This window comes from Daktulosphaira vitifoliae, unplaced genomic scaffold (genome assembly GCF_025091365.1).
Source record: "Daktulosphaira vitifoliae isolate Bord-2020 unplaced genomic scaffold, ASM2509136v1 Scaffold_1, whole genome shotgun sequence".
Classification (NCBI taxonomy): domain Eukaryota; kingdom Metazoa; phylum Arthropoda; class Insecta; order Hemiptera; family Phylloxeridae; genus Daktulosphaira; species Daktulosphaira vitifoliae.
Window position 1 is genome coordinate 78573463 of NW_026099572.1, and position 19410 is coordinate 78592872.

The 19410-nt window shown below is 24.2% G+C and overlaps 2 protein-coding genes across 7 annotated transcripts in view; one reads left to right on the forward strand and one right to left on the reverse strand.

Moving 5' to 3' along the window:
* The first annotated feature begins 866 nt into the window (after positions 1 to 866).
* Positions 867 to 19410, forward strand: part of LOC126896674 (oxysterol-binding protein 1) — a 26033-nt gene continuing 7489 nt past the window's right edge. Inside the window, exons 1-4 of one of the 2 annotated variants that reach the window (XM_050669630.1) lie at positions 867 to 1529; positions 8900 to 9105; positions 10793 to 11034; positions 11238 to 11397. In XM_050669630.1, coding sequence (XP_050525587.1) covers positions 1387 to 1529; positions 8900 to 9105; positions 10793 to 11034; positions 11238 to 11397 — 751 coding nt within the window. In that variant the 5' untranslated portion in view covers positions 867 to 1386. The remainder of the gene's footprint in view (positions 1530 to 8899; positions 9106 to 10792; positions 11035 to 11237; positions 11398 to 19410) is intronic. The other variant, XM_050669629.1, reaches the window with a different exon arrangement.
* LOC126896684 (alpha-N-acetylgalactosaminidase-like) overlaps positions 2398 to 19410 on the reverse strand; it is a 30294-nt gene continuing 13281 nt past the window's right edge. The window contains exons 1-11 of one of the 5 annotated variants that reach the window (XR_007701899.1): positions 6542 to 6826; positions 5723 to 5897; positions 5398 to 5457; positions 5156 to 5270; positions 4877 to 4971; positions 4644 to 4805; positions 4390 to 4587; positions 4072 to 4236; positions 3914 to 3989; positions 2850 to 3149; positions 2399 to 2698 (exon numbers count right to left, since the gene is read on the reverse strand). Coding sequence is in view for 3 of the 5 variants with exons in the window: in XM_050669648.1 (XP_050525605.1) it covers positions 2613 to 2698; positions 3914 to 3989; positions 4072 to 4236; positions 4390 to 4587; positions 4644 to 4805; positions 4877 to 4971; positions 5156 to 5270; positions 5398 to 5457; positions 5723 to 5897; positions 6542 to 6708 (1299 nt within the window). In the remaining 2 variants the exon portion in view is untranslated. Of the gene's footprint in view, positions 2699 to 2849; positions 3150 to 3913; positions 3990 to 4071; positions 4237 to 4389; positions 4588 to 4643; positions 4806 to 4876; positions 4972 to 5155; positions 5271 to 5397; positions 5458 to 5722; positions 5898 to 6541; positions 6827 to 19410 lie in introns of those variants that run through there. The other 4 variants (XM_050669648.1, XR_007701900.1, XM_050669650.1 and 1 more) reach the window with 4 other exon arrangements.

Below are 19410 nucleotides of genomic sequence, written 5' to 3' on the forward strand. Positions count from 1 at the left end.
GAATTAAAAAAAAAGACAAAAAATAAAACAATTGAAGAACTTTGTATGTATTTAATAAAATATGACTATTTATAGTGAAGTTGTTACATCTTGTATTATATTTTGTAGTTTACGAGTAAGGTTAGGAGAGTAGCATCGATCAAACTATCATTTTCTGTAATTAAATAAATAAGAAATTCAAAATTTCATTATCAAGTATAGGTATTTTAATTATAGCAAAAGCTCGAATAGAAGAATTAGATTTAGAAGAAATCATTGTAGAACTCCCACCCAAATCAAGGTTAAAAAAATTAACTTTTAAGTAGTTTTAAATTACTTTAATTTTTATTATTAACTATTATTACTATTCAAAAATGTATTAGTCAATGATTTGACAATAACTTGCATCTGAAATTTTTTTAAAAAATAGAATTTTTGTATAATTTAATTCGCGTTTCCCAGAAAAATATAATTTTATAAAGGTTATTTTTACGTATTTTGATTTATTTTCCTCTAAAATACTAATTTAATAATTATATGTTGAAAATTTAGAAATTATTCACTTTAAAGAAGGGAGTTTTATTATTCATTTTGCATCTTGGTCCTAAAAACTAGTTGCTTCATTGAACAAACCGATATTATATGTTTTTCGCTCTTAAATACTAATGAATTAATTAATAAAATTATGACAAACATATATGATTATTTTTTTCTTTTACCTTATTGATAAGGAAAGATGACAATTTTCAGAAAAACTAATTTTAGTAGATATAAGAGACTATTGAACAAATGTTTAATATTAGTGTTTTTAAGGATTTAAAAAAAAAATTTTAATCATCCATACAAATAACAGGTATACGTTTTAAGAAAAATATTGATAAGACATTTTTTGGTGGGCTTTAATATTTTTGACATAGACATTTGCATGAGTTTTAATTTAAGCAGCATATATTGGCGCCGCCCTGAAGCAATGCCTCACGACAGTTCCAGGGCGGTCCACATCAAGTCGAGAAGACGAGGAAAAAAAAAAAAGCATATATTGGCAACACTGCTGATAATGATCATGGCAACATGCGGCCTCGAATAAGCTGCTTTTGTGTTCCCTGTCGTCGTGTTCCCAGCTGATTGCACTTGTTATCGCAGACCATACCGATCCTGATTGACGGTCTGAGAAGGGGTTGTCTGTACAATAGTATCATTATTATCTCTGTCTTGCTATTATCGTTTTGCAATTATTTACTATTTTCCAATAATTACTAAATATTATTCGTTCCGCTAATTACTGTTTATATATATTCTGTTTACTAACTGCAGATAGTTAATACCGTAAAAATCGGCATTTAAATTTAAAAAAAATGTCACAAATCTAATTTCTGTTAAGTCATCACCTCAAATTTGACCAGAGGTATGTCTTTAGATACTAAAAGTTCATCACCTACTCCTTTGGATAATGAAGACATGAAAGGTTGGCTATTTAAATGGACCAATTATATAAAAGGTTACCAAAAAAGATGGTTTGTTTTATCAAATGGTATGTTGTCATATTACAGGTAAGCAATAACTGTCTATTATAATAAAAATATATTATTATTTATTTACCATAGCAACAACATTTATAAATCTTTTACCTAATGCCTAGTAAATATTTTATATTATAATGGTTCTAAGTAATGTTAGAAAGTTTCTAGTCTGTATCTGACATTTAAAAATCTTCAACAGACCAGCTAATCAAAACTAAAGAATTTTCTAGCTAAAGAAAATTTACCTATACTATATAAGTAGTAAATAAAATAATTCATCATATTATTATTGAGTAATATTCCTCTTTAAAAAATGTTTACTTCTATGCATAAAATGTTTTCCTATGCACGCTTATTTTCTGATAAATGTACAATTGATTATGTTAATGCTTTGTCTGCAGTATTTACTTCATTGATGATTTAATATTGAAGTTGGTCTATAACATAATAAAGGTTTTTTTTATTTCACTAAAAATTATAATAAGAAAATTATACATATTACATTAAAGAAGCTAAATCTTTTAATATTAAATAATTTTTTATACTATTTGTAAATGATTAATTGAACCTGTCATAATTTCCTACTACACAACAGAAAATACTTTTCTGTTAAATTATCTTAAAAAAGTATACAATATTTTATGCAGTTTAATCAATATTGATGAGTTTTAATATTGATAAAAAAAATTTTTAAGGTTTTCTTCTACTGCTATAATTTTATTTAACTATAGAAAATTTATAAGTAGTTATTGACACAGTTAGAAGATAGATGACTCTGTATTTTATGCCATTTTAAAATGAAAAAAGATTCTTTAATTGTAGTGGTAAATGATCAATTTATTATTAATTTCTTTTCGGTCACTAATTTTTGAAAAATAGAACTACTTAACAATTTTATTCATTAGATGTGTAAATAACAAACATTAATTAAAAATATTAAATGTTACATGCATATAATATACATGTGATTTATTTTTAGCATAAATAAAATAAAATTTTAATACATTTTTAAATGATGAAAGTAATTAAAATCAATTGCAATTTTTGGAATTTTTATGTTATTTATTAGAACTCTTTTATTATAATTTTTTTGTATCAAAACTGTACATGTAATTATTTATAAATAATTATTTTATTTGCTCCTGAACTTGACATAGCTTCTTGATCAGATACTAAACTTGCTTTTAGAAAAACAACACCTAAAAATAAGTATTCTAGATTAAATATTTCCAACACATTATGTTAAGAATATTTCTTATAATATTTATATATTATTCTAAATTAGAATTTATGAACATATAATATAGTTATGCGTTTTTAAATAAAACAATATGACAACATTATTATTACAAAAATAATAATTGAAGTGTCCAGTGTAAAATTTTGCCATCTCCACTTCTTTTCTCGAAAATTCATTGTTTTAAATTTGATAGAAAATAATTTTATCTATATTTTAATATGATTAATGATCATTCACCAATTAACTAATTTTTCACCATAATAGCCAATATAAAATATATATGTGCCCAATTTTGTACTAAAAGTATTTATTTTTTTGTGTTTCTTGTAAGTTTTCTAAATATGAGGATGGCTAGTTATAATTATTCTATGAAATATGACTCAAAATATTTTGTGTTAGCTTTTAAGAAACTGAAAAAATAAAATATTGGTTATAGGTTTTTACAATTATTTAAATTTTTAATTAATACATAAAAATATTGAGTAAATACATTATAACTGATTGTAGTTGCATATTTTAGATAATAAATAATCTGTATTATTTGTATAATTTAATTATTAAAAACATAAACAATAATTAAAAATACATTTAAATGTTTTATTTCTAAAGTAGATTTTCAAAATATAATCTGTTTTGAAAAAATTATTAATATAAAAGTCTTAAATAAATAATTCCAAACTCTATAGTATATATATATATATACATGAGAAATAAAGTTGAAAAAAGAAATGTTAATCATTAATTGAATTATAATAACAAAATTGTTATGACCTAAATTTTAAGTGTTTATAAGTAATAAACACTTAAAACTTTTATTTACTTTAATCAAAGAAATTTAATAGAAAAAATGATACAGTGAGTAATTTGGAATAAAAGAAATATTACTTTAGCCATTTTTTAATACTTTAATATATATTGTTTTATAAAAATATATTTTTATATCATATTATATTCAATATTAATTTTAAGTATTGAAATATGAAACATTAAAAATGAAATATTTATATTTTAGAATATGTTAATCTAAAATTCAAAACATATTTTAATAATTTATTACTGTTTTGATAACATAAAAATTGTAATATTTAATATTACAAATAACATCACCATTTAAAATTTATTAATGATAATCTGAGCTTTAATAGCACTATGTTATTAAACAATAATATGTTACCTGTAGGATTCGTTAAAACTTTAATCAATGAATTGGGCTCTAAAAATTTAGAAACTGTATGATTTGAGTACAAATTCTAAAAAAAAAAAAATCAATATTATAATAATATTAATTACTCCTTAATTAATAAAATATTAAAAATAATTGAATTTTTTTACTTTTATGATATAACCTTCAGGATTTATTAATCCAAGATCTCTTAATGAGGTACTATACAAGTATGGAGTACCTTCTGTTCTACGATTGACAAATGCAATAGCATAAGAGTAATATTTTTCACTTTTTGGTTCAACTGGCCTAACCCACACTTCAATTCCTTGATCCTAAAGAGACGTTTGTTGAAAAATCAGTTATATAAATTAGCAGAACCATAGTGATGGAACCACCTCCAAACAGTTGAAAAATTGAAACAAATGTTAGATTATTAAAATTGCTTCAGACGCCAAAAATGTTTACTAAGTTTTATAAAATACAACCTTGTATATTCTTCTTCCTTGTATTCCAAGCTTATCCTGATTTACTTTTATAATATCTGTGTTTTGAAGTATACTTTTGTATTCTAAACGTACAGAGGATAATTTATTTGACATCATTAGAGGAGCTGCTAAAATAGCCCATAGAGCCATCTGAGTTTTGCTCTGCTCATAACTCAAAGCAAAATTTCCAATTAACAGCTAAAAAGATAAGCAATTTTATGAATGAAATGATTGAGGTAAAATATTTATTATACCATATCAGGATCATTCCAATGTCCTGGACCTGCATTTAAAACCCAAGAGTCTTGTTTCAAAGCAATCATATCCACAATATTCATTAATGATGAATATGATTCCTGAATATCTCCATTAGTTCTCCATAAATTACAATTCTCAGACACAAGTTTATAATTTACCTGTAACTCATTAAAAGAGATATTTACAAGAATTTTTATACTTGATTTTATCCAAAATAAACATAACTTACATTAATTCCTTTCCAATCTTGATAAAATGGCCAACAACATGAATATACAATTGGTCTTCCGGTTTTGTTTAAAAATTTTCCAAATTGAGGAAAACCTGTTATTATTGTTTTAAATCAAATTGATTAAAAAAAAAACTTAAATTAATTTCTGATTCAACGTATTATTTGGTTTATCTACTTTTATGGCCTCATCAAGACTCTGAACCATATGTACTAACTTTTGTACAGCTAATGGAGAAGCAGTATCCTAATTGCCAACCAAATTATGTCTAAATTTACCTTTATCCATTCTACGCTCATCTATAAAACATCCATCAATTTTTATATAATCAATATCCCATTCAGCAAATGTATTAGCATCCATTTCTTCATGCCCTTCAATTCCAGGGTAACCCTCACAAGTTTTAGTTCCCACATCTTCATAAATTCCCNTTCAGCAAATGTATTAGCATCCATTTCTTCATGCCCTTCAATTCCAGGGTAACCCTCACAAGTTTTAGTTCCCACATCTTCAATCTCACNTCACAAGTTTTAGTTCCCACATCTTCATAAATTCCCAACTTCAATCCTTTAGAATGTATCTGCATGAGGGAATAAAATAATTATAATTACCATATAAAGCAATTATTGATTTGGAGTAGACTTTTTTATGTCCCAGTTCTGTCACCCATTGGATAGTTTATAATTTTTATCAAATTTTACGAGCATAGTATGTAAAAATAATGAAATCATAAATATATTAATAAATATACAGTAAACTCTGTTGGTAAGTTCTTTGTTATTTGATGTCCAATCAAAATGTTATTCAAGTAAATTTAAAATATATATTTCAATAATTGAGCTTACATATTCTGCCAAAGCTTTGATTCCATTTGGAAATCTTTTTTTATCAGCTTGTAATTTTCCTTCGGCAGAACGATTAGCTTCTAACCAACAATCATCAATGATAACATATTCATATCCAACATTAGCATAACCTTCACTAACTAATAAATCTGCTGCTTTTTTAAATAACTCTTCACTGTTATTTGTTAAAAAATAAATAAATCATGATTCATTATTATTATAATGGTTGAAATGGAGTTTGTTGTTTACAAATAATTCAATATTAACAATTTTAAGTATTAAAACCTTTCTAGTTTTTAATATTTAAAGGTAGATTATAATTTATCTTTAATTTTTTTATATCAATATATTATTATAATTCATGTAATAATTAAATTTTGATTTTATTTATTAAAATATCTTCAGTTACAAATAAATTTACAATAAACATATACTGAAAATTTTGTTAGTGAATTAATCTATAATAAAAAAAATTATATTATTTTTTTGTACATTATTTCATAAAAAGAAACTAAATTACTTGTAGAGTTATTAAAAATTATGATGTTCAGTTAATAAAATAATAGTTTTTTAGACTATGTATTTTGAAAAAATAATATTGGTATTTTAATTTTAAAGGGGTCATATATTTTTCTTTAATTGTTAATTACCCATTTTTTTAATGTATTTATAAAATGAACATATCTTAAAGTTACAGGTAAATACTTGTTTTATTTTATAAAATAAACTTCTTAATCTGAAAATTTTTTTTTTGCTGTATATATTGACTTTCATAACATGGACAATAGATATTTAATGTGATATGAATTCAAAATTTACCTTATGCACTCATCTGGAAATGTTTCGCAATCAATTGTACATCTAAATCTTTGCCAAGCAAGCCATCCCATCGGTGGAGTCAAGACTAGTCCATTATCTAGTGCATATAATGGTCTACTTAAAAAATTTATAATTAAGGAAAATGTTATCAAAGACAATTTAAACATTTTCAAAAACTTGGAAAATGTTAAATTTTAATTAAATAAGTTTGGTATCTGAAATTTACTAAATAACAGTATTAATCAAAGACTCTTAAATAAACAAAGAGTTTGGATATGTTAGTGTATTTATTAATTTGTTCTAATGATTTTCATTCAAGGTTATTTTTATTATTTTATCTTTTATTCTTTTTTAAATAATTTTATTTATTATTTCATAGGTTATTTTTTATATTTTAATGTGACCTTTAACCAAATTATAATAATTTATTGATATATCATATTAAAAAAGTAATAAAATGCAAGAATCTTTTTCGATTAATTAGTTTTTTCTCTATGCTAAAACTGATATCATATAGTTTATAGTATATAATATAATAAATAAATAAAAATCTTATCTTGTTTTATGCCATAAGTTTTAATATAAAAGTTCTATAAAAAACTTTTATGTTTTGTTAATATTTATTTATTTATATTTACAAGATGATTTCTTAATTATACACAAAATACCATCATTAAAAGTATGAAATAGTGCAAGTGGTCTCTTTCAAACCCTCCTGTACTTCGGTTTTTCAATGGATTTTATAAAATTTATACCAAAAATGTTTTGTTATCTGTTGTATACTCTATATAAATCGAAATTGGATCAGTGTTTTAAAAAATATGTAAATACATATTTCAATATGTATTAAAATTTGTTTGAAAATGCTATTTTTTACGGTAGCATAATTTTAAGATATTTATTTAAATTTCTAAAAATGAGGTATTTTTTCAAATTTTTGTCGTTGGGTTCTTCTACATTAAAATTGGGTTCTTTTGACACATTGATCATTAAAATCGGTCAAATGAGATCTAAGAATTTTCATAGATAAACATATAAAAAAACACACACCATCATAGAACCAATACCTTCTTAGCTTCTCATCAAAGCTAAAAATTTAAAGGCAATGTTTTTATTTTAAAAATAAATAGGAAAATATAGAATTTAAACATTATTGTTATTACATGATTAAACAAAATTTTGTTATGAAATTTTTTTCATAATGCTTTTAAAACCTTTCTTTAACTATTAAATTAAAAATTAAAATAATTTATAACATTTTATAATATTGTAAAATCTATGTTAATATAAATCTATAGATTTAGTAATTGATTTATCTTTTTTTTTCAATAATTTCCTCTAATAAAAAATTCATCATTGAGTATTGATGATCTTTCTATTTGATTAATAAATTTATATATGTTTTTCGATGCAAAGTTGAGAAGGTATCATTTTAATTTTTTTTTTTTTCAAATATTATATTCAGATGCGTGTTGATAGGGGTGAATAATATACCTCCCATGAGATCAGCTACTACTCAAACAATATGATTAACTTTGGTATATAATCTTTATTAGTATAATTTAATTATCTAAGCTAAAGTTTGGTATTTTTATCGACTCTGTTGCGTTATCATATAATTTTACCTATATGATGAAACAACCATTTTGCTGCAATTATATTTAGGTGATTTATATATTAAGTTTTTCTTTAAAATAATTAAATAACTTAATCCAATTGCCATACTTATCTAAAGGTCTATTTATTATTTATTTTACATAAGTAATACTAATTTTTTTTTAGTTTTTTAAACATGATATCCAAGGTAGTATTTTTTAAGACGAGAAACCCATCTACTTGCATAGTTAGCACAATGAAAAAAAATCATATGAGTAGCATATTTTGATAATATCTCTTCTATTTAAATTTAATAATGTAATACAATAGATTTGTATATATCGATATTTGATATGTAAATACCACAATAACTTATATTTCTATACAATTATTGTAAGTGTTAATGCAGCAATAACATGACAAATCCAATTTTTAAAAAAATCATGTTCTAATACAATTTTATTTGAAAAAAAATTACCAAAATTTATTATTAAGAACAAGAACATATCATCAATTTTTTTTTGGAATGAAGACATTTTATAATATTACTTTTCAATAAGCTTCCATATATAAATGTTCAATTTTTTCTAAAAAGTTTTGATAACAACTGTAATATTTTTGCACTGAATGCTTCAATAGTTCATTTTTTTTTTTGAAGAAGTTTTGATTAATTTAATGTTCAAATTAATAAATCTAGTAGATTACACTATAAAATGTTAGATAAAACAAATTTTAATTTGAAAAATTTTAATATTTTTTAAGGACTCAAGCTGAAATGTCTCAATTATGTCGAGGAACAATTCGTTTACATGGAGCTGACATACATACAGAAGATTCATGCACAATAGTTATTTCAAATGGAGGAGCACAAACTTTTCATCTAAGAGCTACAAGTGAAGTAGAACGCCAAAGATGGGTTACAGCTTTAGAATTGGCCAAAGTTTGTGTAGTTGGTCCAAGTATTTTAGGTAAAATATTTACCAATATAGAAAAAGCTATAATATGTTTTAATTATCCCTATTTTCTATGTAATATAATAATATATTTTTAGTTAAAGTATTAAATTTATTATATAAAATGATCATATTATAAGATAATTATATTATCAACAAAAAAATAATAATATTTTTTAGCTTAAATACAAAGCTGAAAAGGTATTAATTTTACTATGATGTGTTTATTTCTTTTATGACTCACGTTTTTACTTAAAACTCATAACACTTTAAAAATAGATGAATCAAAATAATTCTTTTTTATAAATACCTTAGGTGTTTCCGTTTCATTTGATATGATTTCTTTAAAAATCTTACAATTTACTTGACCACAAGAGGATTCAAAATTGCTACTTTTTCATACATATTAACCTTATCAACTTAACTTTTCAAAATATTTCAGAAATACTCTGATATTTAAACATATGTTAAATTAAAGATTATGTTACATACTCTAATTAAAAAAAAAAAATTGTACATAAGCCACCAAAGTTAAACAAAAAATTTTATTTTTTTGTAAAAAAATCACTTGTTTTATTGTTATTATAATTTTTTTACTTAAACATTTTACATAAATTATTTATCTATATTTTATGTTAAATGGTATAGACATATAGGAAGGGGTAAGCACTTCCAATTAACCCCTTTTACAAGAAAAATAATCTAATAAGAAAGATTTAAGTGTTATATATATTTTTTTCAGGGATAATTTTTTCAGCTTTTAATGTCAATAAGAATATTTAAAAAAATGGGTGTGTTCTTTCCAAAAAAAAAAGTTCTAGCTATCAATAATGTACAATAAAAATTGTTCACTTGTGGCTAATATTATTTATAATTAAAATTATATTAAAAATATTAATATATTTGGCTTATGATAAATTACAATATCATTTTCATAACTGAAATAACTAATAAAGATATGATTTTTTTTTTATAAAAATCTATACTTACAGTTTTTATATTAATTTGTCATAGAGGTAATAAAGTATACAACAATATTATAATTTTCTATAATTTCATTGTAATAAATTACAATACTACATTAGTAAATGTCAATATCATACTAAATTTAATTACTAAAATAAGTATTTATTCATGTGTTATAATAATAAATCATAGAATTGGTAATCAGGATATATATTTTAAGAAATATGAGTTGATATGTTATACTTATTACTTATCCTTGATATCAGTATAAGTTGATGTTGCTTTTGGAATAATCCAACAATTCTTTCTAGAAATTATAACTATCTACAGATTTCTATTGTAGTAATTTATTTGGTAGTGATTTAAATCCGAACTTTGTCATAACTCCACTATGCTTAGTTTCTTTATTGAATTATTTTTAGAATAATGTAACTTTTACTTAAGTTATAAATTCTAACTGTTCTATTGTTGTAATACTTAATTTAAAAATAAATATTTTATACTTAAAAATGGTTTTTATATAATCTTTTCTCGGATTTTACAATGAGATTATGTTCTTAAAACAAAAAATAAACTATAATAAAATTATATTAAAATTATAAAACTATAAATAATATTGGGAAAAAAATACAGTAATACTGTTTTTACTAATAATTCCTTATTATAGTTATTATTATAAGTGATAATTTTTCTTTAATGACTTTTAAAATTAGAATTATGAAATTCATTTTATTAGATGGAAATAAAGAAAAAGAATCATATGCAAATCTTGAAGTGTCAACTGCTGTATCAACATTAAATCAAAAGTTATCAGACCTACGTGCTCAAAATGAGTTAGTATCAAAACATAGTAAAGCTCTTCAACGTTATTTGACAGAACTGGAAAATTTAGATTTACCTTCTGATGTTTCTGTAAAAATAAAGGCCTGGTTTGAAAGGGCAAATTTGTTTCGTATTGCATCTATTGGCATGGTCACTGTAAGTATTTTTAATTGTCTACATTTATTTTAATTTTTTTTTGCTAAGTTTTTATATTGAACTTTTCCAAACTTAGCATAGTTATGTATTTTGTTTTTTCATTAGTAAAATAATGAGAAATCATCATCAATATAACATTAAAATTGGTAAAATTGTTCTAAATCGACAAAGAATATTAAAAAAATTATTGAACTATATTTTAGAACTGTTCAGAGTATCTAGAATTAGCTCAGAGTCAAGGTAATAAATGGCAAAAAATGTTATACAATGAGCGACGGCAACGGATTCAGCTTGTTGAAATGGTAGACCAAATTGCACGAGAACAGACTGTTATGGAACATGTAGCTAATAATGAAAAGCCAGGTAATACTCAATGATAACTGTTATATATAAACTACTGTTTAAACATTTATATTAATTGTACTATCTGATAAACTATAATATTTTACTTTGTTCAATTTTAAACAAATACAAATCTACTAAAATAACATTCTTAGTTAATTAATAACTAATGGTGGTATCTTATGTATATCATAATATATCAGTCAAGAAGAAATGATTTAGAATTGCAAAAATATAAATCTTTTATGAGACAGTTTTGTTTACATTTTTGTATATGAAACTTTTTCCAAAATGAAGAGACAAACAATATTATTATTATTCTGTAAACTTTTTATAATAAAATTTTATTAATTGCACAAGATAGTATTCATCTTTGAAATTCAGATGACCTTCATTACTTTATCTTCTAGGTAAATAAATTATGAATCGTGAACAAGTGATAAAAAAATAAGTTTTATTGGTCACTCAATTTTTCTTAATTAATTTTACTTAAATAACTTAGACATCTATATTATACCAAAGAAAACAATATTTCTAGTTTTTATTAATACATTTTTATTAACTTTTTTTTTTCGAAAAAAATCCTATATAAATTGTACAAAAAGCATCAGCATTAAAAATAAAATTCATTTTTTCATATATCCTTCATATAATAATCATAAATATATGCGCAAATAGTATAACATTTTTGGGAGTGCAAATTGTATTTCCCCCCAGTTATAAATAAAAACTCAATTTATTTTTCTAAATATTCAAAGCATCCCCTTATTGCACTTATGGTCATGATGAATATTTTTCAGATTTTTCCAAATTTGTCATGATTTTTTATAATTACTATAATTATTATAGAATGAACTTTCACGAATTTTTAACTTCTTTGCAAAAATAAAACTGAGATGATAATGTTTTTATCATGATGTGATTTTTTTATGTCGCCCATACAATTTTTTTAGCTTTCACTAGATTTATGTTTCTGATCATTATATCAAAAACTCAAATTAAATTCAGTTAAACTTATAGTCTTTAAAAATTCAAAAAATGTATTTCAATCTTAGAAATTTAGAAAAATAAATCATAATTTGACAATCCATAGAGTATACTAGGGTACAATTTCATAAGGTGGAAGATTTGAATATTGAAATACATAGCTATAAACTAACAATTGACAAAAAGAGACTGTTTAAGGGAGGCAAACAGAGACCTTGGGGCTAAATGAAATTTTTGCCTAGTTTTAATTAATGACTAGTTTATTTCTCGTCACTTTTTTTTATGGTAGCGATAATTTCCATTAAGGCGCTCAGATCCAGAGCTGACTATTCCACATTTTTTTCATTTTTGAGAAAATTATTGCAATCATCCTAATCTACTGCTATTTAGTGATGTGTGTATCAAAATAATTTATTTTTTTTAAATTTTAATAGATAGTGTCAAAAAATCATTTGGACCAAGCCTTATAAAAATTAATTCTATAATGTTATCCTTAATTTTTAATTTTAAAAGATAACTACTCTTTATAAGTGTAAAAGTATAGGTCTTCATTTTTTCAATTGAAATTTTAATTTGTCGTTTAAACTTCAATGTCGTTTTTCTCAGCTGTTATATCTAGAAGGGTAGTCCGCTCTGGCTCTGAGCGCCTCAAATATGAATTATTAGACCATTCTTACATTTTTTTAATTATTACAAAATTATAGAGATAAAATAGCTAAACTATATTATGATTAATTTTACATCCTTCTATTTCTCGAACTTAACATGCTACAGAGAGTGTTAGTCCTCTTTCATATATTAGGGAGTTAAAGATGATTCTTAGCTAGGCCAATGATGGATAGATATTATGACTGATTTGCACCAGAGACTAGAAATCACCAATGAGAAAATCACAAAAGAATGTCGACGGTACCCTGGGAATGAACCCAGGACCCTGTGCGCCAAAATATACGTTTCTACCCACTGGCCAAAGGGATTGGCCTTTAAGATGATAAATTATATAGATAATAAAAAATTGTCTTACTTATATGTTATAATTCACTCTTTACAAATACTATTTTATAAGATTTTAATTTCTTTTTATTGGATTTAGAATATAGTTATTAATCAATATTGAGTAATGCCACAATTTTAATTTCGTACGCAAATTTTTGTCTTTTAAAATAAATTAAATTTGGTGTAAAAGTCCAACATTGCTCTAAAAGAATACATTTAAAATTTATTTTGAAATAAACCATGTTTACACATTATTTTATTAAATTTGAATAATTCATCTAATAATTTTAGATTATTAAATACTGTTATTTGAAAAAAATTTTTATCCTTAAGTGGCTACCTTTTAGCTTCGATGCAAAGCTGAGAAGGTATTGGTTTTACTATGAAGTGTTTTACTATGATACCAAATGATAAGTATAGATATCAAGCATCTATAAAAAAGTTATGGCAGTTTTAAATAAAAACAACCCAGCACAGGGGGGTCGCAGCACAGTGGCGACGTGGCATAGTTGGATCAAGTATAAAATTAAAATAAAGGAGAACATTTTTTAACCATTGATATTCTGGGACCGGTGGTTAGTCCGTCATCGGAGAGAAAGATGGCGACTCCAATTACTGAATTGATCTTTTATTATAAAAATAAAGTCTCCGAGTTTCGAACCCGAGACAGAGCGCATAAAACACTGTCGTGTTATCAACTCAGTCATACCGCCCCTCTCTTATTAAAAATATAATCTAGGTAACTAGAGCTAAAAGGTTCAAAGTATCAAATATTTGATTCCGAAATAATTGAATTTTATTTAAATTGGTCAATGTTTTAAACAAATTTGAATCTAAGTCTTAAATAAAAAAAAACCCAGCACAGGGGGGTCGCGGCACAGTGGTGACGTGGCATAGATGGATCAAGTATAATGATATCTGACAGTGATTAAAATCACTATAAAAAAAACGCTTCGATGCAAATCTTTAGATAGTGTTTAATTTTAAAAAATTGGTGTATTATTCTAAAAGCTACATGATCTGCTAGTTCCTTATTAATATCCTGATTAAGATAAAGTATGTCGAATGAAAAAGGGTTTATTAAAAAATATTATTTCTCATAAAAAAATTGTGTGGATCCATAAACTTTTCAATAAGTTATAGCATTATAAAGTTAAATATAATATAAATAATAAAATCAAGAATTTTCACACGAAAATAGGATTCAGTTGCCATTTTCGCCGTGAAGACAAGTCCAGAGGTCAAATTTTTTCTTTTCAAATTAAAGTATATTACGTAAGCTTCAATTTAAGATATATATAAAATTGTCAGACTTTCCGGAACACTTTCAAAATTTAAGTTGAAAAAGTAAATTTGTTGTGAAAAAGTTATCATTTTAAATTCCCCCCTGTGGGCAGAAAAAAGGTCAAATTTACAAAAAAAATATACCAAATGATAGATAAACACATTATGCATTTATAAAAATAAAATTATATTGATATGTTCATTTTTGAAAAAGTTACGGCAGTTTTTAGTAAAAAAAATTGAAAAAATTTCGAAAATTAGCGATTTTTAAATTTGTAATTTTTTCGGAGGTTTCCCCCATTTACGGGGAACGAGGGAATTTTTTTCAATTTTGAAGGGTAATGTCTTCGACTAGATACGATTTGTGATCTTTTGACGTATCGTTGAAAGAAATCCGTTCGATGAGAGCTGAGAAAAAGTGGTAACAGACACAAAAAAAAAAAAACACATCATAGTAAAACCAATACCTTCTCAGCTTCGCATCGAAGCTAAAATTATTTATTACTACTATATACTGAAAGTGCGCACTGTTACCCCTAAGTTTTTCCTATAGGTAATAAAAAGGTTAATAATATTTTTTAGATTTTAAAATTGCAATTACTTCTCGGTAACACTTCATTTTAATAAATATTTTGTCGGCTTTAGTAGACATTCTTTTTTTCCATATATTTTTTATGAAAATCTGATTACAGGAAAGGTTTAAATACAGCATAATTTATATACTTGAAATTTCCTTTTATTTTCAAATTTTGAAATGACTGCCTTTTAAACCTATATCAAATTTAACTATTACTTTAAAATTAAATTTTAAGATTAAACAAAATTATTTTCCTGAATTTTCTTCTATAAATTGTTGGCCGTCGGTCAAAATTAGTAAAATTATCTTTAAATATTTATCTAAAATATATATATGTGTTAGGCTTTAAAAATTATTTAAATCATAATATGTATCAAAATAATATAATAAATATCTTAACTTTTCGTTATTAAAATTGTGTTAATTTGTAACATTTTAATTGGCATATATTTTCTTTTTAAATTTGATCAATTAACCATTAAAAATTTTGTTTTAAGAACTTATATTACAATTCACATTTTTTCTCGTCGGAGATCAGCTTGGGTCAGATTAAAGTGTAGCCTGATCCAAACTGATCAGATTGGTCTAGCCGCTAGACCAATCTAATCCGAATTTAGCCAAAAGTCTGATTGGATCGTAATATTGATCTTATGTTTTAGACCGGATCGGGTTTTGGTGTAAAATGGACCAGATCAAACATTGATATTAAATCATGTATGCTCGTGCAAATTATATAAAAATAAATAAAATGGACGATTATTTTCTTTGAAAATAAAATTTAATGAATGAAACTTAGAGAACTAAAACCTTTTAATTGCAATCATAGCACTTTTTGAATGGATCGGATCGTTTGGGTTTGATTTTTTTTTTTTAAACCGCCTAAAATTTTACTCATATATTTGGATTGACTTGGACCTGACCTGCAAAAATAAATTTCAAATCGGATTAGTTATTTTTTATTTTATGTGGACCGAATCATATTGGGCCTAAATTATTATATTTATAATCGGCTCGGATCAAATCGTTCTTCTAAAATAAAAATTCTAATTGAGCCGTATTTTTAAGGCACAAACTGATGTCTAGGTTTTTAATGAAAAATAAATAAAAAAAATGGAGTATTCAAAAAGTAATTTTGATTTGACTATTCAAAATTATTATAGTTGTTATCGAATGAATAGTATATTATATTTGTTAGAAGTGTTTCAAGGTAAATAAGTATTTACCCTTCCTTTAAATATTTTTAGTAGAATAGTACGAGACTACGCTTTGTTATATCGTGATCTATACGAACATTTTTTTACTAAATATTTGTAAGGAATTTTTTGTATTTATTCAGAAATTTAGAATTATTTGTACATTAACAACTTAAAATTTTTGAAACGGTATGTATTAATTGCCACGTTTCTTAATACTTTATGTTTAATTATTTTTAATCTATGTAAAATGTAAATTGAAAAGCTATTATGAATGATAATTCAACTTCGCGTTGCGCACTAGATATTATTAATTAATTTTCATCAACATCTATTTCATTTAACTACTGGAAGAGTATTCATTAGTTAAGCAACCTGTAGATTACATATTTTGTCGATTTATAATTTTCTACTATACACCTGTTTAATAGTATAGCTTAAAACCGGTCTATGATTACTAAAATCAAATGCTTTTAAAGTGTAGATATGTGTAGTAGTTTTCGTAAACTATTCCTATTTGTTGTTGATCATGTGTAACAGAGGTAAGAAATTATATCACTATGCTTTTTTTTATTGTATAGCATTTGTGAAAAAATTGATAGGTATCTAATGCTAAGTGTATCTAATACATTAAACAAGGTGAACAAATATTAATTGTGACCTCAATATTTATTCTACTTACGACACTTATTTTTAGTGTAGTGTATTTTTTCATTTAAACGAGCATTAAATGTAACAAAGAGAGTATTTTGTATCATTTTTTTAAGAACTTTACATAAAAAAACATGATAATATTGTCTGTTTTTGTTCTTTAATGTAATTTATGATTATGAAATATATGTATAAACTATAATTAAGAAATCGAATTCTTATGAGCAAATAAAAGAAAATTTAATAAATATATACCACATATAAGTTATTAACATACAAAAAAGAATTTATCTGTATTAGATCTAGCTGACTCAAATTTTACAACGTTTAGAGTGTCAAAAATTCATGTTCCCTATGTCTTCGCCGTCAATCCACTCATGATTGAAGTTTTTATAATTATCTTAAACGTTATAATAGATTTATGGGAATTTATATAAAGTTTTAGTTTTCTATTATAAAAACTTTTATTTTCATTTATGATACTTATTTTTCTATGATTAAATCATAAATTTTATGATTAATTTATAGTACTTATTAATTTATCTAAATTAAATAATTCGTTTTCGTATAATTTATTAGACTTTGTATGTTTTTTCTGATCATTAATATATATTAGATAGTTTGATTTAGTGACGATAAAAAAATTTCTACATATACGGTGCTAATATTATAGACATTGTTTTTATAAATATTAATTTGATATAATGACATAGAATAAAAAATTATAGACCATCGCGTCTCAACCTTTGATACTAGTCCATAAGGAGATCTCCCATGGTAAAAATTTGGAGTTATTATCAGTGTTTGGAAATAATGATTTCCATACATTTTATTATTTTTGCATTGATTGCATTCCATGAATGCATTTAATTCATTTTTAATGAATGGTGAATGCAAAAGAATTCAATTTTTGTTAAAATTTGAATATAAACTCTTTATTCCAAATAAAATTATAGAAAAAAATATATGATCTTATATATTATATAATCTTTTAATAAAAATATGGTAGATTTTAACGATGATCAGTTTGCGACATTAGTTAAGTTTAGTGGCGCAATCATAGGAAATTAAGGGGTTTTAATTCAAGTAACCCTTTTGTCTCTGATCTCATTTATGTGCTATTTAATACAGGTGTCTGCAAATTGAATAAACATAATTTTGTCAGCATTGAATTAGTATAATTTATTTATATAAAACTCCGCAGTTTTATTAAATTTTTTTTTTTTGCTTTTTTAAGTCTATTAAGGGTCATAGCGGTCTCCCATAAAGGAGAACATTTTTTAACCATTGATATTCTGGGACCGGTGGTTAGTCCGTCATCGGAGAGAAAGATGGCGACTCCAATTACTGAATTGATCTTTTATTAGAAAAATAAAGTCTCAGAGTTTCGAACCCGAGACAGAGCGCATAAAACACTGTCGTGTTATCAACTCAGTCATACCGCCCCTCTCTTATTAAAAATATAATCTAGGTAACTAGAGCTAAAAGGTTCAAAGTATCAAATATTTGATTCCGAAATAATTGAATTTTATTTAAATTGGTCAATGTTTTAAACAAATTTGAATCTAAGTCTTAAATAAAAAAAAACCCAGCACAGGGGGGTCGCGGCACAGTGGTGACGTGGCATAGATGGATCAAGTATAATGATATCTGACAGTGATTAAAATCACTATAAAAAAAACGCTTCGATGCAAATCTTTAGATAGTGTTTAATTTTAAAAAATTGGTGTATTATTCCAAAAGCTACATGATCTGCTAGTTCCTTATTAATATCCACATTAAGATAAAGTATGTCGAATGAAAGAGGGATATAAATACTACTTCTCATGAAAAAATTGTATTGATCCATACATTTTTTAAAAAGTTATAGCACTTTAAAGTAAAAAACCCAGCACAGGGGGGTCGCGGCACAGTGGTGACGTGGCATAGATGGATCAAGTATAATGATATCTGACAGTGATTAAAATCACTATCAAAAAAAAACGCTTCGATGCAAATCTTTAGATAGTGTTTAATTTTAAAAAATTGGTGGATTATTCCAAAAGCTACATGATCTGCTAGTTCATTATTAATATCCTAATTAAGATAAAGTATGTCGAATGAAAAAGGGATTATTAAAAAATATTATTTCTCATAAAAAAATAATGTTGATCCATACACTTTTCAATATGTCATAGCATTATAAAGTTAAAAATGTAAAAAATAAAATCGAGAATTTTCACACAATAATAGCATTCGGTAGCCATTTTCACCGTGAAGATAAAATAAAGTCCGAAATTTTTTTTTACCATAATAAAGTATATTACATTAGCTTCAATTTAAGATATATATAAAATTGTCAGACCT